Source organism: Elephantulus edwardii, unplaced genomic scaffold (assembly GCF_000299155.1).
Source record: "Elephantulus edwardii isolate Elephantulus edwardi_28Jun2011 unplaced genomic scaffold, EleEdw1.0 scaffold00184, whole genome shotgun sequence".
Taxonomy (NCBI): Eukaryota; Metazoa; Chordata; class Mammalia; order Macroscelidea; family Macroscelididae; genus Elephantulus; species Elephantulus edwardii.
The window spans coordinates 4844303-4865051 of NW_006399934.1; the positions used below are offsets into that span (position 1 = coordinate 4844303).

Below are 20749 nucleotides of genomic sequence, written 5' to 3' on the forward strand. Positions count from 1 at the left end.
AAAGAGCCTTATGAACATAAAAAGACCAAATTTAAGGTAGCTCTGGTGGCCTAGTGGCAAGAAGATGCACTGCAATCCCAATGCTCTGCTGGAGAAGGAGGTCCAATCTCCTGCACCAGTCAGATCCAATTTGATGGCACACACACACACAAAATTAAAAAAAAAAAAGACCAAATTTAGCCTTGTAGGTAAAATACCTCCCAAAATAATATATCTTAAAAAAAATGACTATTTAGAATATGTAAATGGATATTGTACAGATTGATTTGAGTGTATCAGAAACCACAAGGTTGAACAGGATAGGGAAGGATTCAGATCTGTTGTTCACAAGTTCGTTATCAGTCATGATTGACTCAATAGCACCCAAAACAAGCAACAATGACATACAGACATTTAAAAATGGGGGTAAAAAACCCGTTTGAACCAAACACTTCATAAATGCAGGTATGTAAGCAGATCTTAAGCCTCATTGTAATTTGGAAAATGCAAATTTAAAAGATATTGATACACCAAACTAAAAACTAATTCACTGCTGTTTGATCAATTTCCATTTTTATGGATCCTTGATCAGTTTACGAGCTGTGAATCTTTTATAAGGCAAAGATGATGAGAATCTTACATACTTTGTTTTTTTTGGGGGGGATATTTGGAAAAAAGTGTTAAAATTTATTAATAATAGTTAACATCACATAGTTAATTCAACTAGTTACTTATCATACAGGATGACAACACCTCTACTACAGTGGGTGCTCGAGAGAATCTAACATACTTTGGACATACCATCAGGAAAAACAGTCTTTGGAAAAGGACTTTATGTTTAGATGAGCAGAGAGTGAAAGAGCAGAAAACCTTCAGTAAGATGGGAGCGTCGAGGGACGGCGCAGAAGGGGAAGACCCTCTATGAGGTCGATTGATTCAGTGACTGGGTAATCAGGATGGGTGTGTCAGAGGCAGTGAGATTGACACAGGATAGAGCAGGGTTTAGCGCTGTTGTACGCAGGGTCGCTATGAGTTGTAAGCGACTCGACGGCACATAACAACAACAACAAAGATGAAATGTGACTGCTCAGTCACAACAAAGACTGCGATGATGGCACAGGATTCAATATAGGATAAGGTTTCAACCTGTCATATGAGGTTACTATAACATAGAGTCAACTTGACAGCATCTAACAGCAACAAATCTGTTGAAGAGGAAACTAACCATTTTTCTTCTGCAGAAGGATTTGTGTATTGGAATCATTGATCTTTTGATTACTATCTAAGCCATGAATACTCATTATTGATATGACACTATACACATATATTTTAAAAATTTAAAAATACTGACTATATCAAGTGTTTATGGAAATGAGGAGTACCTGGGACACTTATGCACTACAGGCTCATTTTATTAAGAAGTGTAATATGCAACAGCTATTTTGAAATCAATATGACATCTTATAAAATTTTAACATGCTCAAATATATGCAAGATAATATTAACTATTGTTGCAAGAATCTGCACTACAATCCTTAAAGCATGTTCAAATCCACCAGCTGCTTCACAGGAAAAAAGATGGGCAATCCAACCCAATTAAGTGCCTCTGAAAACACACTGGAGTGTCAGTTATGGGTTAATTCTGACTGAACAGTACACAACAACAATCCTAAAAATGGATCCTAATGTACAGTAGTTCAGTGCTAAGTTTCTAATGGAAAGGTCAGCAGTTTTAACCCATCAGCTGTTTTCGTTATTGTTGTTGTTAAATTCTGTTGAGTCAAGTACAACTCATAGAGACCCTATTGAACAATAGATCTGAACTGTCTTATCCTATGCCGTTTTTTATCATCTTTGATGTATTTGAGTCCATTGCCTACATTCTGTATTAATCCATCTTCTTCAGGGTCTTCTTTCCCTTGACTTAAGCATGATACCTATTTCCAAGGAATAGCCTTTCCTAACAACATATTCAAAATATGTGAAGAAGAAACTTCATCTTCTTTGCCTCAAGGAATATTCTGGCTATACCTTCTCCAAGATAAACATTTGTGGGTTTTTGATGGTTTTATTTTTTCTTTTTGTAGTCTATGGGATATTCAATGCTCTTAGCCAAAATTACAACTCAAATGCATAGATTCTTTTCTCATCATTGTTTATTGTCCAGCTCTCGGATGCATATCAGGTTATTGGAAAGACTCAGGCACAAATTAGTCTTTAACTGACATCATTGCTCTTCTGAACTTTGGAGAGATCTCCTGACTGCTGGTACTAAAGGTGTTTGTTTTGTTTTGTTTTCTTGATGTTAAAATGTAATATATATTGAAGATTACAGTTCTTCAGGTCCTCACTTTTCACAAGGTTGTATCATGTGCTTAACACAGGTTGTTGATGAGCCTTTCTCCATCTTGATGCCACACTCTTCTTCATAAAGTCCAGCTTTTAGAATCAGCTGCTGTGCAGGAGAAAAATGTGGCAGTCAACTTTTGTAAAGTTTTACACTCTTTGAAATCTTGTCAGCCAATTCTACTCTGTCATTCAAGGTTAATGTGAGTCAGAGTTTTCTTGAATGACGGAAAAGGGTGTTTGTTATTCTAAGTATTTAAAAAATAAAAATGTGTCAATAAAGGGACTTGCTTTAAAATATTTATAAGATGTTTTATTACAATATCTCAAAACTGGAAATGTTATAAATAAACAAAATGTGGTAAATCTATACCATAGAAAAAAATTCAGTGATTGAAAATAAAAACCAACTACAAATCAATCACTAAACCATTAGGCCAAACAAAAGAAGACTAGCAACAAAAAATGCATTGTTTAATTGACATAAAATTCTATAAAATGCAAACTAAGATATAATTTTGCAAGAAAGCTAGTAGTTTGGGAGCAAGTGATAGAGAGAAGAAAGTCTACAAAAAGAAAGAATTTTTTGTGGATAATGAAAATCTGTATTTTGATTGTGAATGGTGGTTTAATCATTATGTGTAATTGCCAATATTTATTGAATTAAAGACTTTAAAGGGATATAATATTTTACATATAAATTTTATAATAAAGTTGTTGAAATTTTTTTAAAAAGCTCCTGGATTAAGAAAAAGTCAGATTCCATTAAAAATAGAGGTGATGGAAACCTGTTATGAAGTTTGTCTAATATATCAGTCAAGGATAATGCTTTTCTAGACAATATATGAGAGTAGAAGTTAGACATTAGTCAGTCAAGGATAATGCTTTTCTAGACAATATATGAGAGTAGAAGTTAGACATTAGTCGTTAGTATTGGTGTTTTGATGTGAGCATTGAGTAATAAACCTGGTGGTGCACAATTAATATACCTGGCTACAAACTAAAAGGCCAACAGTTTAAATCTACCAGCTGCTTTATAAAAGAACTATGTTTCTGTCTTTTTTCATAAAGATTTTAAGCCTTGGAAATGCTGTGAGGCTATCTATTCTGTCTTATAGGATCACTATGAGTTGGAATAAATTTTCTGGCACTGAGTATTTGGTTTAGGGTGTGAGTAAAACAGAATATTTAATGCCATTATTTTAATAAATGGACAGAAATTCTATTTACTAATATGAGAAAATTGGGAAAAACAATGAATAAATTATTTGCTGATATTTTGATGCCTTGTCAATTGATACTCTCTGAATAAAACACTTGACTGAATGAAGGTTTTATGGTTTGGATTTGTGATATGGGCAAAGATTATTTATTGACAATACCTTGTATTGCAAAAAAAACAAAAACAAAAACAAAAAAACCACAAACCAACCCAAAAACAAATCTTTTGAAGAAGTACAGCTAGAGTGCCTTTTAGAAGCAAGGATAGTGAGAGACTGTTTCACATGATTATTATCAGGAAGGGTCAATCTCTGGAGAATGACATCATGCTTAGAAAAATAGAGTGGAAGACTATCAATTTGTACGATTGTCACAGTGATTTGTACAATGGCTTAAATTCACACAATAGGGATTTTAAAGAGATAGTGTAGAATTGGGTAAAATTTTGTACTGTGGTACATAAGCTAACTATGAGCCAAAATTAATTTAATGACATCTAAAAACAATGACAACAACAACATTTATCTGAACATATTGATTGGTAAGTCTCCAAGTATGTTTTCCCTCTTGAATCTAGCTGAAAATGATCTCACTCAAACAAACAAGAAACTTCACAACGTTAATTATCTTTGTTTAGCACCACTTTCTGTCTTCCCTTGAGGATTTAAAAATTCTTTTTATTAGAGAAAACACAATACTCTATGTAATTAAAATTTAATACTAATGTATCCATGAAATTTCCCCTTTTTACAATAAGTTTAAAAAGAAGATATTTGAGTACCTGAGGAGATCCAAGGATCTGTGGATCACATGTAGGAGATAGGAGAAGGAAAAAGAGGTTGTTCTAGTACCAGACACTTGTTTTAATGAATTGATCATAAAAGTACACAAATATAGGCATGGACTAAAATGTTCAAGAAAGTATTGTTTAGAAAAATTATATTAAAAAGGAAAACATTAAAAATAGGAGATTAATGTAAAAGGGAATACAGCCATTAAAAATGGTCTATGTACTTTTGTAGAAACATATGGCTTGATTTCCAAACAAAGAGCTCAGTGATCACTATGTTCAGTGAGATTACTCTGCAATAAAATATTTAGATAGGCATGCACATAAATAGAAAAATATCTAGAAGGGCATTCAACATAGCACTCTATACATATGAGTTATGGAGGCTTAATATGTAGAAAATTGTTCAACAGTTGGAATCCACAAGCTACTCCACAAGAGAAAAATGAGAAGACTCCCAAGGCAATTCACAGCCTTGTAAAGTTGCTAGAGGTCAACTATGAGTAGAACTCACTCAACAACAATGAGATATAATGTTGGAGAAGAATATTGAATAAACAACTGATTGTCAAAGGAACAAACAAAGTATTCTTAGACAAGGTTCAACCAGAGTGCTCCATAGAGGAAGGGATTATGAACTTTATCTCATACACTTCAAACGTGTTATCAGGAGGGGACGGACCAGTCCTTAGAAAAGGACACCATGCTGAGAAAGGTAAAAATGTCAGCAAAAGAGAAGAATATCTTCAATTAGATTAATTGACTGTGACTACAATGAACTTGGCCATGACAGAAATGTTAATGATGATGCAGAATATTACAAGTTCAGATCTGTTGCTCATAGGGTTACTGTAAGTTATAGCATATGAACTAGAGTGAGAGTGAGAAGAACACTAGTCACGGAGTCTATGGGTCATTGTACTGCTAACCCAAAGGCCAGGCCTTTCTGGCAGTTTAAATCCATCAGCTGTTATTCCTTGATGTTGTTGTGGTGTACCTTCCTTTCAGTGAGAACCAACCCAGAGCTGACCCTCCAGTGAGTTTTCAGAGGCAGTAATGCTGAGGAGGAGATTGCCCAAACTCCCATCCCACAGAGCAGCTAGTGGCCTTGAACCGCATACCTTCAGAATTGCTCCACAGCTTCTTGCCACTAGGCCACCAGTGCTCCCTTGTTCCTTGAAAATTCAAGGGTCAGCTATGAGTCATTCTGAGTGAGTTAAAATAACTTAAAAAAAATGAATGAGAGTTTATCAGATTTTAGGCCTGTAAAAATATGGTGCTAATAAGGTTTTATGATAAATGATAACCTCATATTAGAAATGAAGACATTTAGAACCAAACCAAAAACGAACTGCCTTTTATAGTGTTAAAAACCCTACTAATTTAAGATGCCATATTATAAATAACCCACCAGTGATTGGTAATTCGTAGTACCACATTACATAGCTTAGTTTATCTCAGGGGATGTCTTGAAAACATTATGCAAAGTCAGGTACAAAATGAAAAAGATATGATTCCACTTAAAAGAAATATCTTGATTAGACAAATATCCAAAGACTAATATTTCTGAGTAGTTATCAGAGGTTAGGAGAAATCAGAAATGAGAGTTATCATTTATGAAATACTGAGTTCCTGTTTAGAATGGTGAACATTTTTGGAAATAGATAATGATAATGGTTGCACAACATTTGAATACATTAATGCCACTGATTTTTACAATTAAGATAATTGAAATGGCAATCTTTTTTCTATATATTTTGCCACAATTTTTTAAAAGTTAATATTTAATTTTGTGCTTTTGTAGATTATGTTGTTTTTTTAAGGTATTTTCAGCATTTTCCCAAAGTGAGTTGAGTAGTTGTGTCTTCAAATCTAAGAAACTTGCTACTAATTATGTAACACAATCATTGATTTGATCTCTTTATGTGATACTTGTTATATGTCATTTACTCTTCTCCTAATGCTATAAATGTTTTCAAACTCTTCTACAGAGATATTGCTGTTGTGCACTGTTAGTTGGAACCAACCCACAGCTGACCCTCTAGTGAGTTTTCAGAAGAGGTAAATCACACAGGAGGTGATTGTCCATCCTTCTCCAGTGGAGCAGTGGGTGGCCTAGGATAGTGTGCTTTGAGGTTCGCAGCACACCTACTTGTCACTAGGCCAGCAGGGCTCCTTCTAGTTAATGTAAATATTTCCATTAATTTAAAAGCCCAGATCTAGTTGCTGTCTTATTAATTTATTTTAACATTATGTATTTGCACAAACACATGCTCACTGAGTAACAAAACATTTGAAGTGTGTCAAAGTAAATAAACTTTACATCAGACAAATATTAGTATTGAACACAACTTTATTTCTTTTTTTATTTAAGAAGTACCAGGAAATGAGTTAATTTCTCCTAAATTTAATGTTCTCACTGGTGAAATAGGGGCTAAGTGGTATAACAAGAAGGTTAAAAGTCGAGTCTCAAATCAAGCATCTGACATAATTAAATAAATTATGGAAATAGCTATCACAGTACTTAATAGGAAAGAAAACAATATGGATAAGGCTCTAGCAGCCCAGCTGAAATTACATGCAGCTGGAATTATGTGCATATGTACATATTCACATATTATTAACACCGTCATCCTTCCCTGAGGGCAGTCTGAAACTTACTTGCTAAAACCAATTCTAAATTAGGCTAACTAGCAGCAAGCAAATTTCAATTTTTCTTTTATATTAGAAAAATTTTCAAAATTTGTTCTTTAAAAATACTTAAAGAAAGAAAGAAAGTCCAACATCCTTAAGAGCACAATATCTTTAATTTCGAAACATTTGAGACCATTAGAAGAATGGAAAAATTGGGACAAAGTTCTGGGAAGAAATCAGATTCATCTCTTTTAAAACCTAGAGCATAATAACAATACCTTTTATTTCACATGATACTTTAGAGTTTAAAAATGGCTTTTAATTCCATCTTTCTCTGAGCAAACTCTTCTTTTGATAGCACCTTCCTTAAAGCAGCCTTCATAGCTTCATTACGTAAGCTATAGATGACTGGATTGAGTGTTGGAGGTATTACGGTATAAAATATGGAGAACATGAGGTCCATAGCTGATAGAGAATCTGAAGGTAGCCTTAGAAACTCAAAGCCTGCAGCTGAGAGGAAGAATGTGACTACAAACAGATGAGGTAGGCACATAGAGAAGACTTTGGTCCGTCCCTCAGCTGATGGGATTCTCAGCACTGCAGAGAAGATGCGAACATAAGAAAGCACAATGGAGATCAAACAAATAAATGCTGTCGAGGTCGTGAATGCCGCTACTGCAATCTCATTCATGAAATCAGAAGAACAGGACAGTTTTAACATCTGAGGAATGTCACAGAAGAATTGATGTATGACTCGGTCTCCACAAAGTGGAATAGAAAAGTTAACAGCTGTGTGCATGAGCCCAGAAATTCCCCCAGCAACCCATACGGCTATCACTGCACGCCTACAAGCACTGAGATCCATAATAGTCTCATAGTGCAGTGGTTGACAGATGGCAACATACCGGTCATAAGACATCACTGTGAGGATGGCCACTTCTGAGGAGGCCAGAGCGATGAAAAAGAAAACCTGAAGGATACATTGACCGTAGGAAATGTAACCATTGTCCGTAAGTGAGTTTGCGATGGACTGGGGGACTGTGACTGAGATGAAACAGACATCCAGAAAGGAGAGGTTCTTCAAGAAGTAATACATGGGGGAATGGAGACGATGGTCTAAGGTGATGATGGTGATAATTAGAAGGTTGCCTGTCAAGGCCAGCAAATATGTCACCAAAAAGAGCAGTGCGTGTAAAATCTGAAATTTACGATCATCAGAAAACCCCATGAGGAGGAACCCACTCATTGAGGTCAAGTTGGCCTTGATCATATTGCAGATAGGAAGGATGATCCTGTTTAGGAAGTCAAAGAGTTATAAGGAAAAAATGTATAACATTTGATATATCTGCTTGTTGAGTCACTCATTGTCTTTATACTCAATACAGAAAAATCTTTAATCATTATCCAGAAATGTTACTGCTGCTAATTGCTGTCAAAATAGTTCAAATCCTCCTGATAGCCCCATGTATACAGAACTTACTCATAAGGTATTTAAGGCTGTGACATTTCAGAAGCAGATCACAAGGCCTGCCTTTCTAAGTGTCTATGAATGGATTTTAGCTAGTAATTGAGTATTTAAACATTCAACAATTTCATATAGATGAGGAAAAAGTCATGATGATTTTGTAAATCAGCATTAGGATTGTCAAAAGAAAAGCAAATAATTAACAGAATCCCAAGTAACTCTGTGAGAATGATTCTGACATAGCAGTTTCATTCCTTCTAATTTATGGAAATTTACTGAAGACTCTGGACGGAACAGTTAAGTGCTTCACTTAACTAAATTAAAGTGACCATCTTTTACTAAACAAAAGTTGACAGTTTGAACCTGCCTAGAGGTACCTGGATTGAGAAAACAGTTGGAACTCGGGGCTCAAGGTGAGCAGTGATTTTGAAGTTGGAGCAGTTTTAGGCAGTATTTTGCTCTGTTGCACACAGGATCACATTATGTTAGTGCTAACTCACCAGTACCTAAGAACAGCAACAACAGATAAGCTTCTGAAATGTCACAGTCTCGAAAACTTTATGGAGTCTCGAAAACTTTATGGAGTGAAGTCAACTCTGTACCCATAGGCTTGCCATGAATCCGAGTCAATTCAAAGGCAAATAGGGGAAAGAAGAAAAGTATTACTCTATTACACTGGTGTGATACATCTTAATATTGCATTAAAGTTTCCTTAACTAAACCAATTAAACTTAAATCTTTGGTATCACCTGTAAAATCAATCTAGGAATAGAGTAGATACAAACCAACAGAGAGGATAATGTTAAAGATAATCATATTCTTTGTTTCTATAAGTTTCTTAACATCTTTCAAAGATGACATTTGGTTGGAATAAACTTTTTGAAACAAATGTGTAGAGTGAAATAAGTCTTCTGTAGATTTCATCAAACAAACAAAAAAATGAAGTCAGCTATAGACGTAACATAATTCTTAGAGAGTTCTGTGTTATCACTTTTCCTCCTTTATCTTAAATGTACTATTGTGGAATCATAGACTCACATATACATCAGAATTATTGTGATAATTTTTACTTTTTTTGTTAAAAATCTGAATTTTTTTAAAAAGTCAATAATATGTTACTTGACAGCAAAACACTATGCCTTCATCATCACTGTCAATTCTTGTATATTTGCTAGTAATATCTAACATATAAAACCCAAAATCAAAACATTTCCTGTCCTGTTGATTCTAAATCATGGAGACACTATATATGTTAGAGCAAAACTATGCCTTATGTGGACAGCTAATTTTTTCAGAAGTAGATTGCCAGACCTTTAATATAAAGCCTCTGATGGACTTGAATCTCCATCCTCAATTATTTGCACCTCATCTGGATTTACCAGAGCTTTTCAGTTTGAGAAGGCTCATGGTGAAAATGAAACGAAAAGCAAAACCAATGCCAATGGTAATGTCAGACTCAGCTCCCCTATATATAGGTCAAAGTAGATCTCCGTAGGACAACAGCGACAACACAGAAGCTTTAAGCAAACATTTGTTTAACTGAATTTATACTCATCTGGTTCTAATTCTTTACAAATACTTAGTAAAAAAATTTAGTTACTTTAGTAGATATTGTGAATGGTTCTATTTATCCCCAGATCTGGTGGAATAGAGATAAGGAAATGGCCTGCCAACCCACATGTATGCAATTCGAACTCAACAGCTGCTTCTGAAAACTTGCTGGAGAATCAGCTCTAGGCCGGTTCTGACTTGAAGATACACAACACTACCAACAAATAATGGAGAGCTCTGATGGCCCAGTGGTAAGTAAGGAGTTGCATTGCCAATCTGAAGGAACATGGCTTGAATCTACCAGCTGCTCTACTGGAGAAAGATGGACAATCGCTGCCCATGTGATTTACTGCTTCTTGAAAATCTACTAACAGGTGAACTATGAGTCAGTTCCAACTTGATGTTATATAACATAATAACAAACAATAGGCTCCAGGTGCTCTGGTGATGCAATTATTTAATTACTAGCTTAAGAGAAGAGTATTACCATGGACTGCTAGGAAAACAAACAGGTTTATCCTGGTGGCTCCTTGGAGGCAAGGATTCTGAGGCTCTATCTAGCATACTTTGGACATGTTGTGAAGAGAGACCGGTCCTTGGAGAAGGACATCATGCTTGGGAGGGTGGAGGGACAGCGCAGCAGAGGAAGGCCCTCTATGAGGTGGATTGATTCAGTGACTGGGATAATCGGGATGGGAGTGTGAGAGACAGATTGGCACAGGACAGAGCAGAGTTTAGGGCTGTTGTACACAGAGTGTCTACGAGTCGCAAGTGACTCGATGGCACACAACAACAACAACATTATCTTAAACACAATAGTTTAAAACTACCAGGCAGAGAGAGATATATTGATCTGGTTTTGTAAATATTTACAGTCCTAGAAATCCTGTGGGTCAGTTCTACTCTGACCAAAGTGTAGCTGAGTTTGACTTCACTATAAGGCAACCAGTTTGGTTTTGATTCTGTGTCTTCTTAAATACAACAGCTCCAGTAAATACATGAATTATCCCAATACTAAATTATACATGATCTTTCTCAAATATATGGCTCTTCCAAACAAGATTTTTTGAAAATTATTTTCCATCTTCTTTCCTTTGATCACTGATGTCACTTGTTGCTGACTTCCTGCCTCTAAGGATATCCTTTCTTAGTCTCTGATGGAGTCATTTCTGGACATTTACTGAAATTTAAAACTTTTAAATTTTAAAGCTTTAAAAAACACTGTCCTCAATTGTCTTTTGTCTTTGTTAAATGAAAAATATTTTCTAGAGGCTAGTTAAAGGACAAGTGAAGTCCTTTTCTACATGATTTGTACATTACCAGGTGAGGGTATTTCAAAGCACTTCCAAAGAGCTCTGAGTCCACATCGATGTCACTACCTTCAATCACTTCCAATTGGGCCTGTCCAACTAAAACTTATCTCTTCTCCCAACTACCTCCCTACCACTGATCTCTGCTTCAAAGAATGACACATTTAATAAAGCAACAAGTTTATCTGTTCATTTTCTTTTATAGTTACTACCTTCCGTTGCCCCATTTCTACATTAGTTTGCCTTTTTTATCATCTCTGGCAACATTTTTATTCTTAAATTTAATGTCCCTTCAATCTAATATCTGTGTTGTTCCTAAGATTATCATATTGTCACATTTCTGATTTTGTTTTTTCTCTCCATATTAGCATTAAGCATTAATGACCTTGACTAAGCATTAATGACCAAAAAACTTAGAATGGCAACTGACTATTTGCAAAATATTCCCTGACTGCCCTTCTGGTAATAACTTTCATTGCGACTTTTCTAATCTCATGTCAAAAATACACTCTAATAATGCTGAATTACCCTTCATGCCTCAATCATATTCCTACTCTGTACTTTGAAATATTTTTTTTATTGTACTATTTTTTTTTCTACCTGGAATTTCTACCACTAGATACCCTCCTCTATTGCTTGGAAAATATTTAATGATCTTTCAACACAGTTTCTTTATTTTCCTTTAAATAATCTCTCAACGTTACCTAATAAGCCAAATAGCTTTTGAGTCTAACACTAGCTTTTTTAATCCAGAGTGCATTCATTGACTTTTCCTTATAACTTATAATTATGTTATTATGCTTATTTATTTGCATGTTTCAATGTATGTAGACAAAATAAAAAACACTGCTGCTGAGACTATATCTTAATGAAATAAGCTACCTTACTGGTCAGAGTAGACCTGCTACAAATGTTTTTCAAGGTTGTAAATCTTCTATGGAAGTAGATTGCTATATCTTTCTCCTAAGAAATGGCTTGTTGGCTTGTGGATTCCAACAACCACTCTCTTGGTTAGCAGCTAAGTACTTTTACCACAAAAGCTCAGCCTACTTAAATTAGTAATAATATAGAGTCAAATAATACATTTTATGTAGGACTATATTTCCAGAGTCTCAATAGGAATTGTGCTGCCAAAGCAGCTGTTCTTTGGTAGAAAGACAATCTCCTCTTGTGCAATTTACTACTTCTGGATAATTACTGCTAGAGGGTCAGCAACAGGCTGGATCTGACTTCATGATAAACAACAATAACAATAAATGTTGAATAAATCATATTAAATTTTCAGAAGTCACACTCACCAGAAATGATCCAAGTCAATTGGAAAAAATCTCATTTAATTCTAAAATTAAGCATTTCCAAGAAGTGGTCTCATAGCTCAGCCTGTGAAATTTTCATCTAAGAAAAGGACAAAGGTATGTTAATACAAGACTGAACAAAGATATAGACTTAGGGGCATTTAAACTCCCTATTAAGCCCATGGCATTTAAAATGAAGTCAATGCTGCCCAGGCACTAGGGACAAACTTGCTCAGTACTGCTGTGGTTCCAGAAAAGCATTATCAGTTCAAAGACTGGGATTTTGCAGATCTCTCCCTCAAGGAATTACCTGAGTGGAAAGTAGTTAATTATCATCTTCATTTAACTACATCTTATAGCCTACACACTTCAGAGAAGGAAAAATGTATGTTGTTGCTCAACATTATTGAATTGAAACAAACACAAATTATAATGTATTTTTTATTTTTGTGTTGTAATTTCCAAGTTGACTTCAACAATGGGTTCAAGTGTGTCAGAGATGGAGAGGACAGCACAGGAGAAGATAGGATTCAGGCCTGTTGTTCATAGAGTTTCTATGAGTCGTACTCAACTCAAAAGCACCTAACAACTAACAACAACTTCAGAGTTAGACTTCTCTAGTAAGAAGTAGGCGTTTTTTGGTTTTGCTTTCATCCATTAATAATTTCGATTTTATTGTGTACCCATAAAGTTAGGTGTGCTTTTTTTGGTAGATCTTTTATAAAAAAAGGAGAATATTTAATAATTGCCTGCATATATAAATTTTACATAGTTATAAAATCAATCGTAGAATTTAAAAAATAGAGATAATTTAGTTCAAGGTTTACCTCAAAACTACTTCTTTTCTAAAATATATAATATATATTATTAATATATATAACATGTATATGTACATTTATATTTATATGTTGTTGTTGTTATATGCTGTCAAGTCGCTTGCAACTCATAGAGAACCTGCGTACAAGAGACCTAAACCCTGCTCTATCCTGTGCCAATTGCACTGCTTCCAACACACCCAACCCGATTACCTCAGTCACTGCATCAATCCACCTCATAGAGGGTCTTCCCCTCCTGCGCTGTCCCTCCATCCTTCCAAGCATGATGTCCCTCTCCAAGTACCAGTCCCCCCTTACAACATGTCCAAAGTATGTCAGATGAAGCCCCAGAATCCTTGCCTCCAAGGAGTAGCCTGGTTTAGTTTAACCCTCTCCAGGATGAAACTGTTTGTTTTCTTGGCAGTCCATAGTACATTCAATACTCTTCTCCAGCACCACAGCTCAAAGGCATCAATTCTCCTTCTATCTTCTCTACTCATTGACTAACTCTCTGATGCATAACAAGTGATTGGAAAGACCATGGCCTGTATCAGATGCCCCTTAGTCTCCAGAGTGACACCATTGCTCTTCAGTACTTTGGAGAGGTCCCTAACAGCAGACTTTCCCATTGCAATACGTCTTTTAATTCCCTGGCTGCTGGTGCTGAGAGTGTTGACTGTGGAGCCAAGCAAACTAAAGCTGTGAACAATCTCAATCTCTTCACCATCCATCCTGATGCTGCCAACTGGTCCAGTGTTGAGAATCTTTGTCTTCTTGATATTGAGCCTCAGTCCATATTGAAGGCTGCAGTCCTTGACCCTCTGCAGCAAAGGATAGAGCAGGGTTTAAGGCTGTTGTACATAGGATCACTATGAGTCACAGGCGACTTGACAACACATAACAACAACATGAATAACAGACTCAAACCTTGCCTATCTTGTGCCATTCCCACAATCTCTACTGTGCTTAAACCCATTGTTGCAGTCACAGTGTTAATCCACTTCATTGAAGGTCTTCCACTCTTTCATTATCCCACCACCTTTTGAAAGATGATACCCCCTCAAAACACTGGCACCTTTTAAAAATACGTGTGTGAAAAAATTATTACTTAATTTTTAAGGAGACCTCTAACTGAACTTATTTCGAGACCTGTTTTTCCTTTTGACAATCCATGGTATATTTCTTTATTGCAAAGATATCAATTTTAATTGAACTTTTCGATTCAAAGATAACAGTTCTTCTCAATATTCCTTATTTATTGTCCAAATACATTTTATTTACAAATGTATCAGTTGAGAATATTATGGTTTTGATCAGGAGCAACTTAATTTTTAAATTGATTCACTTGTTCTTTAGGATTTTAAAGAGTTCCATATCATATTTGAGCAATGGTATATGTCTGTATTTCTTGAGTGCTACTTTATTAGGACTATTGTTATTAGGTTCCCTGTCCTATCCTGTGCAATTCTCACACTTTTTGACACACTCAAGTGCATTGTAGCAGTTACTGAATCAATGCATTTTGAGGATGAAATTTATATTAAATTAATTCCTATGTCTTCCCTGATAATTCTCATAATTTTAAGGTTAGCTCCTATATTTTTTACCTACCTTGAGTTAGTTTTTGTACATGATGAGAAGTATGTATCTTGTTTCCATTTTTTGCAGACAGTTTTCTAGTTTTAACTATTGTCTGAACAGAGCAAGAGAACACCGCATGTTTAAAATTAAGAAAGATATGTAGCAGGATTGTATCATTTCTTCATACTTATTTGATCTGTATGCCCAGTGAATCATTCAAGAAGATAGACTTTATGAGGAAGAATGTGGTATTAGGGTTGGAGGAAGACTCATAAAAAAATGTGCATTATGAAGATGACACAACCTTACTTGCTGGAAGCAAGGAGAACTTGAAGCAAGACCAAAGATTATAGCCTTCAATATGGATTACATCTCAACATCAAGAAAATAAAGATTCTCACCATTTGACTACTATATACCATCATGATAGAGAAAAAGTTGAAACTGTCAACGATTTAATCTTAATTGGATCCATAATCAACACCATTGGTGTGGTATCAGCAATCAGGAGATCAGGTGATATATTGCACTGGGAAAGTTTAATGGTACAGATATTTCCAAATTACTGAGGAGCAATAAACGTCAGTTTGAAGACTAAGGTGCACCTGACTCTGGCCATAGTCTTTTAAATAATTTTCTATGTATCAGATAGCTGGGCAATAAATAAGGATGTCAGGAGGAAGATTGAAGCCTTTGAGCTGTGGTGTTGGAGAAGAGTAGTAAATATTCCATGAATTATCAAAAGAATAAACAGATATGTCTTGGAGAAAGTACATCCACAATACTTTTTAGAGGCAAAGATGACAAAGTATCATCTCACATACTTTGGGAATATTATTAGGAAAGGCTATTCAAAATTGGGAAGGGCGTACGGCAGGGATGTATCCTTTCTCCATACCTTTCAATGCAGAGCGGATTATCTGGGAGGCTAGGCTCTATGAGGAGAAGTGTGGTGTCAGAATTGGTGGAAGATTCATGAACAATCTGCGTTATGCAGATGACACAACCCTGCTTGCTGAAGCTGAGGAGCACCTGAAGCACTTGCTGCAGAGGGTCAAAGACTGCAGCCTCCAATATGGATTGAGGCTCAATGTCAAGAAGACAAAGATTCTCACCACTGGACCAATTGGCAGCATCAGGATGGATGGTGAAGAGATTGAGATTGTACACAGCTTTAGTTTGCTTGGCACCACAGTCAACTGGCACCAGTAGCTAGGAAATTAAAAGACATATTGGATGCGAAAGTCTGCTGTTAGGGACCTCTCCAAAGTACTGAAGAGCAATGGTGTCTCTCTGGAGACTAAGGTGTTTGATACAGGCCATGGTTTTTGCAATCAGTTGTTATGCATCAGAGAGCTGGACAATGACTAGCGAGGATAGAAGGAGAATTTATGACTTTGAGTTGTGGTGCTGGAGAAGAGTATTTATGGTACCACAGACTGCTAAGAAAACAGATACATACTGGAGAGGGTTAAACCGGGTGGCTCCTTGGAGGCAAGGATTCTGAGGCTCCATCTAACATAATTTGGACATGTTGTAAGGAGGGACAGGTCCTTGGAGAGGGTCATCATCCTTGGTAGGGTGGAGGGACAGTGCAGGAGGGGAAGGCCCTTTATAAGGTGGATTGATTCAGTGACTGTGGTAATCGGGAGGGTGTGTCGGAGACAGTACAGTTGGCACAGGACAGAGCAGAGTTTAGGGCTGTCGTACATAGGTTCGCTATGAGTTGCAAGCGACTCGACGGCACATAGCAACAACAACAACAATTCACAAATCTGAAAATCACTGGAGGGTCAGATTTGAGTTAATTCTAATTCAAGGAAACATAACAACAACAATTTATAATAGAAATATAAATACAATTAAAAAGGGAAAGGATATTTATCAGCTAATAATGCTAATAAAATTAAATAGCCACATAAATAAAATAGGAGCTCTAAACCTTGAAGGTCTTCTTTTACATTGACTTTCTGGTTTTTAGCTGTAATGTTCTTCTCAAGGGACAGACCCATTCTCACAACAATTTCTGTCTTTATCTATTTTATTATAATACTTGTTTTGTCTTCTTGTACTGCCCTTTGAACACCTCTGTTCAGTCCTTACTTCACCTTTTCATATTACATTTTCCTACATTCTACAGTCAATTTCAGAGTCTCTTGTGACATCAGTTTTGGTTTTTACTTTCTTTTCTGTCTTTTTATGTATCTTTTGCTCTTTATTTTAATGATGTCCTTGAGGTTATTAGTGTTCAGATTGTCTTTAATTACGCTGGAATATCCTCGAAGTCATATTTTGGCTCTCGTGGACCTGTTTTAATTTTCTTTGGACTAAACTTGAGTTTGTATGTGAGGAATTGCTGGTCTCTTTCACAGTTAGCCTTAGCTTTGCTCTGATTGATGATTTTGAGCTTCTGTACTTTTTCCATAAATGTAGCAGATTTGATTCTTATGTATTCTATCAGATGAGATTCATGTGTATAATGATTTTTTGTTTTTTGCAAACATTATTTATGATTAATAAGTTACTGATCTTACAAAATAGGAACTCTGGTGGCCTAGTGGCAATAAGCTGGGCTGCAATCCCAAAGGCACAAAGTTCGAGGCCACCAGATGCTCCATGGGAGAAAGATGGTCAATTTCCTCCTGTGCATTTAACTGCCTTTAAAAAACCACCAGAGTGTTAGCTATGGGTCAGTTCCAACTCTATAGTACACAACAACAACACAACACAAGTAAAATAAGATATGGAGCTCTGGTGACACAGTCCATAGGAAGTTATACTATTAATCCAAAGATGACACTTTTCTGGCAGTTTGAATCCACTAGAGCTTAGTGGAATAAAGATGGATTATCTCTTGCCAAGAAATTTACAGCCTCTGAAAATTCATTGGAAGGGTAGCTATGAGTCTGTTCTTATTCAACAGCAATGAATTAACAAGTGAATGAATGAGTGAGTGAAACTTTGCACTAGGGTCAACTATGACTCAGTTCCAAGTTCACAGCAATGAGTTTGAATTTGAGATTTGATGAACAAAATGATTGATGACCTGTATCTCACGCCACAGACAAAATTATTTTCCAGTAGGTTTAGAACTAAATTAAAAAGCAAAAGAATTAAGTTTTCCTGTGACTGAGCAAATCATTTGAGAAGCTGGACTTTATGAAGTAAAATATTTTATCAGGTTCAGAGGAAGATTCATCAAAAACCTGCTTTATGCAGATGACCCAACCTTGTTTGCTGAAATAAAGGAAAACCTGACATGTTCGTAGCAGAAGATCAAAGACTACAGCTTTCAATAGGTATTTCATTTCAACATCAGGAAAACAAAATGTCTCACCACTGGGCCAATAGGTAACATCATGATAGATGAAGAAAAGATTTAAGTGATCAACAATTTCATCTTGCATGGTATCAGAAGTTAAGAGATCAAAAGACATGTTACACTGGGAAAATATGGTGTCAAGGACCACTCTAAGGTTCTAAAGGGCAACGGTGTCAGTTTAAAGACTAAGGTCACCTGATTCAAGTCATGGTCTTTTCAGTTACTTGCTATGCATCTGAAAGTTGGACAATGAATAAATATGACAGAAGAAGAATAGAGGCCTTTAAATTGTATTGTTGAAGAAGAGTATTGAATTTCCAAGAGAAAAAAGTATCTTGCAGAAAGAATAACCAGAGTGCTCCTTGTAGGCAAGGAGGGTAAATCTTTCTCACATACTTTGGACATGTTGTTCAGAGGGTCCAATCCCTGGGAAAATACACCATGCTTAGAAAGGAAGAGAGTCAGAGAAAGAGAGGAAGACCGTCAACAAGACATACTGATAGTAACTATGGAAATGGGCTCCAGTGTATCAAGATTGATGAGGATGGCACAGGAGAGAACCAAGTTCAGATACACTGTACATAGGGTCACTAGGAGTTGTAGTCAACTTGACAGCACCTAACAACAATCACAATTAACAACTTATATTTTTCTTTTGTTACACAATCTTAATATTATATAAATGCTTGTGAATTCATTTTATATTTACTAACCAAGAAACTGTGGTGGCATAGTCAGTAGAGAGTTGTGCTTCTGACCGACCTAACAGCCACACCTCAATGGTTGTTTGAATTCACCAGCAATCCTAGGAAGATTGTAAATCTCTTTCCATGAGAATTACAGCCTCAGAAAGCAATTTTAAGTTGGTTTCTATTCTACAGCAATGAGAGTGAATGAAATAAATTCACTAATTATAATTCTGAAACATGAAGATTTACCTTTATTAATTTATAGGTTCTTAAATGCTCTTTAGTAATCAATTTTCTAAATATTTCCTGTGGCCCATTTACAAAAGGAAGGTGTAACTTTATCTCTCACACTTTGGTCATGTTGTTAAGAAGAGCCAACATTTGGGAAAAGAGGGTCCATGAAAGAGAGGAAGGTATTCAAAACAATGGATCGATACAGTGGCTGTAGCAATGGGCTCCACTAGATCATTAGATTGAGTGTTGAAAGCATAACAGTGAGAGAGAGTTCAAGATATTCTTATGGAACTGTTATTAGACAAGTTGTCAACCCTTACTTTATCTTTTGTGACTCAACATACTTTTTATTATTTTATCACTTCATATAGTTCGATCATTATGTAAGAAATTTTTCTATTTTTTATTTTATTCATTCGTATATAAATTATAAAACACATTTAGGAACATATTTTAGAGGCTATTAAATTGTTATAGTGTTTAAACATCCCATCTTGCATGAGTGGCAATGTAATATATTGCATCTGAAGAGGCCATATAAATAGTATATTGAGACATTTCTGGAGTACCTCTTGTATATTACTGATTGAAGTTCTGAGAAGTTCAAAGATCCTTAATGGATCACTAAATGGAATGATGACATTGGGAGACAAGTGGCTCTCACTAATATATGGATACCATGAGTACTCCGTATGAATACTCCATAGTCTAGCATAACTTTAACAAAAGTGAGAAAATATTTTCATTAACTGAAGTTTTTCATCATCTTGATATGAAATGAGATGCTGGGGTGAGAAATTCACTGGATTCTTTAAGGGAAATTTACATTCTTTTACTACACCTCATTTTACGGAGTGGGATTTGATTTTGCCAGAGTAATTTGTGCTGGAGAAGAGTCTTTAACACATCATGGACTGCCAAGAAAACAAATCGGTCTGTCTTGGAGAAGGTGAAACCAAGTCTCTCCTTAGAGGCTAGGATTTTGAAGCTCCACCTCACTTACTTTAAGCACGTGGCCTGGAGAGATCCGTCCATGCTCAGAAGGGTGGACGAACAGTGCAGGAGAGGACACTGGATGAGATAGATTGATACAGTGACTGGGGCAGTGGGGGTTGGTATGTCAGAATTAGTGAGACTGGCTCAGGACAGGGAAGGGTTCAGAGCTGCTGTACATGGGGGTCGCTATACATCGCAGGTGACTCAACCAAAAATATTCTATGACAGCTTTGGAAGCAGGAGTGGCATCCATTTCCTAAACAACATGCCCCCGGAAACTCTTAGGAACTCATGGGGCCGCTATGAGTCATGCTCAACTAGATGGCAATCAACAACAACAACAACAATTTACATGTGACTTTACTGTTCAATATTTGTATGCCTAGTGATATTTTATTCAAATGAAAATTTTCACTACAATGATTTTTTATTTAATATTCATTTCTTGTTTTGTATATATAATATTTTCCCACTATATTTTGAACTTATCTCTTAGCCAGGAATTAATAAATAGATATGTC

At 35.9% G+C, this 20749-nt stretch overlaps 1 protein-coding gene across 1 annotated transcript; it reads right to left on the reverse strand.

Moving 5' to 3' along the window:
- Positions 1-7268: 7268 nt before the first annotated feature.
- LOC102848739 (olfactory receptor 14J1-like) lies at positions 7269-8240 on the reverse strand. Its single transcript, XM_006896243.1, has one exon. It carries the CDS (start codon positions 8238-8240, stop codon positions 7269-7271), a length of 972 nt encoding a protein of 323 aa, XP_006896305.1.
- Positions 8241-20749: the final 12509 nt, after the last annotated feature.

Bases quoted from the DNA above. Each gene is read 5' to 3' on its own strand.
- LOC102848739 (XM_006896243.1), bottom strand. From the start codon at position 8,240: ATGATCAAGGCCAACTTGACCTCAATGAGTGGGTTCCTCCTCATGGGG.